This window comes from Aphanomyces astaci (assembly GCF_000520075.1).
Source record: "Aphanomyces astaci strain APO3 unplaced genomic scaffold supercont1.78, whole genome shotgun sequence".
NCBI lineage: Eukaryota > Oomycota > Saprolegniomycetes > Saprolegniales > Verrucalvaceae > Aphanomyces > Aphanomyces astaci.
The window spans coordinates 299,296-301,813 of NW_009798341.1; the positions used below are offsets into that span (position 1 = coordinate 299,296).

The 2,518-nt window shown below is 49.2% G+C and overlaps 1 protein-coding gene across 1 annotated transcript in view; it reads right to left on the reverse strand.

Moving 5' to 3' along the window:
• Positions 1-1,416: 1,416 nt before the first annotated feature.
• The window catches only part of H257_16031 (hypothetical protein), a gene marked incomplete at both ends in the record, with an annotated part of 1,315 nt that continues 213 nt past the window's right edge, over positions 1,417-2,518 (reverse strand). Inside the window, one exon of the mRNA XM_009844352.1 lies at positions 1,417-2,514. Coding sequence (XP_009842654.1) covers positions 1,417-2,514 — 1,098 coding nt within the window. The remainder of the gene's footprint in view (positions 2,515-2,518) is intronic.

The following is a 2,518-nucleotide window of genomic DNA, read 5'->3' on the forward strand; positions in this document are numbered from 1 at the left end:
TCGTCAAAACTGTATTTTACAGTCGCAACTGTAAATCTGGCCGATTTGCAGGCTCGCGGTAAAATTATACAGTTTCTTGTATTTTACAGTCGTCCGGTGGGGTTGTCAAAACTGTAAATAATCCGGATAGAACTGTAAAACTACCTCCGGTTAGAACTGTAAAACTACCTCCAGACGGAAATAAATCGACCATAACAAATTTGTTGAAGGACGGAAATAAACCAGCCTCAAGAGAGACTCCCATAATATATTAAATATATAGCGAATGGCTTATGAATTTCAGCATTATAAAATAATCATATCATTTTTATTAAAATTGTCGTCCTTCATAATGAAACTCATATAGATTTGTCCTTTCATGAAAAACCTGCACTCCTGTTGCCCTGTCGCCACTGATCACAAGGACCATGTTGACCACAACATGGGTTGCATGCCGCGACATTGCTAGTATGGAGTTCGTGTGATATGATGTCGTAGTGGCTGCCGGCACCACCCCGCCGCCTCTTCTGTGCACGCCTCGGCCTATGCACGTAGGGGCAGAACACGACAGCCTGGCATCTTGTGTCCTAACCCACATCGGCCACAGCGAGCACATTGGTCGAGGGCGTCCCAATCGGTGGCGGCTACATACGGCATTGTTGTGGACGCATGATAGCGGCAGTAATGATTTAGGTTTAGTTGAACCCGATTTCCCACGAGGAGTCATCGAGGAATGCACCGACGACGCCTCTCCGTGGGAGATCGACTTGAGCTCATTGGTTGATGTAGTTGTCGTACTGACAACTTTTGAGGCTTTGATCACTTCCTATTTTATCAATGTCCTGAAGGATTTCATTATATGTCCATAAGGCCACGGGTCTGTGGGCTCGTTCGGTGCGGTTTGAGATTGACATGCTGGGAAATCGCGCGAAGCACGATATCATGCCGCACTAAACTGATGATCAACATTCCAGTAATTCGGATAACTGAACTGTATCCGTACGATTTAATCCTGAGTTGAGTATCGAGGATTTGGTACAACATCCTCAAGTTGAATGTACTCATATTTAACGAAATCAAGCCAATCGGGTGCATTTCTTTCGGCACTTTAATAAGGACGTATTTGCGGTTTTTAAAAATTCTCAAAATTGTTCGAAATACTAGTATACAAATTTTCCCCTTATGGTCCGTTTATTTCCGTCTGGAGCTAGTAGCGTTTACAGTGGGGATGCTCTTAAAACTACCAGGAATATCAACTAACGTTATGATGTCATTTTGACGTTGCCTCGAAGTGCAGAGTACTATGTTGGCGAAGTTCCAGGCTACCCAGTATACTGTATTCCTGGTAACATAAGTTGAAAACCACAAACCGCTGATGATAAGAACCTTTGCCACAGTCAGGTTTCACTTGTAACTCGGGCTATTAAAAGGCTCCTTCTAGAAATTGCCACACCACGTGGTTTGGTAGCCAGCGCCGTTGAACGAATCGCATTGAGCACGGGAATAGCCTCTTGGAAAGCAGTGCGAGAGCAACGCAGAGTAGCATCCCGAGCAACCATTGCACGACACGGACGGGGTCGAGGTCACAGGTTTCGATCCGGAGGGGGTCGGTGTTACAGGTTCCGTTACGGACGGGGACGGTGTCACAGGTTCCGTTACGGCCGGAGATGGTGTTACAGGTTCCGTTACGGACGGGGACGGTTCCACAGGTTTCGTTACGGACGGGGACGGTGTCACAGGTTTCGTTACGGACGGAGACGGTGTCACAGGTTTTGTTCCTGGGGGCGACGGGGGCTTGGCAGCCCCCCCACTATTGAACACGGTTGCTTCCTCAGCGAATGCGTTGATGCCTTTGTACACTTCGGTACCGCGTCTCTTGATGGTCGACGCATCCGTGATAAAATTATAGCCCTCCAATTCAATCGTCAGGGCGGGTTTCTTGAACTCGCGGAACGCGTAATCTACGAACGTTCCATACGCCAAGTACAATGCAGACGCCGGTTGAAGCTTGTAAGCCTGCTTGTATGACCCCATAACGTTTTGCATACCACGGCCAAGCACTTGGAACTTTTCGTCAAACCCGTCGCCGATCGGCTGCTTGGTGTCCCCGCACGGGTACAAGAGGAGCCCCCCATACGCGTGAATGTCCAAGTACCCCTGGATTTCGTCGCGTTTGGTTTCCAGCCATGAATTGATGCCTGCGGTTTCCAGCTCACTGAAGGGCTTCTGCCCGGGGTACGTTTCGTCGCTTTGCGGAGGGTGTTCGGGGTTCTCGAAGGGAGTCGGCCAGTTGCGATTCAAATCGACTTGGTTGGCATTCTTGCGCTGGAACCGGGTGCGGTTCCCGTTCCATGTGCTTTCAAAACCGTCAATGTTGACGATTGGCACAAAGTACAAGTCGTACGCGTCGGCGGCCGTGGGTTTCTCGTTGGCAATATCGTCGAGAATCGACGCGAACGAGAACAGAATCGACGAGCCTGTAATCCATTCGCGGGCGTGGACCTGGGCTTGAAAGTACAGCGACTGGGCGTTACCCTTG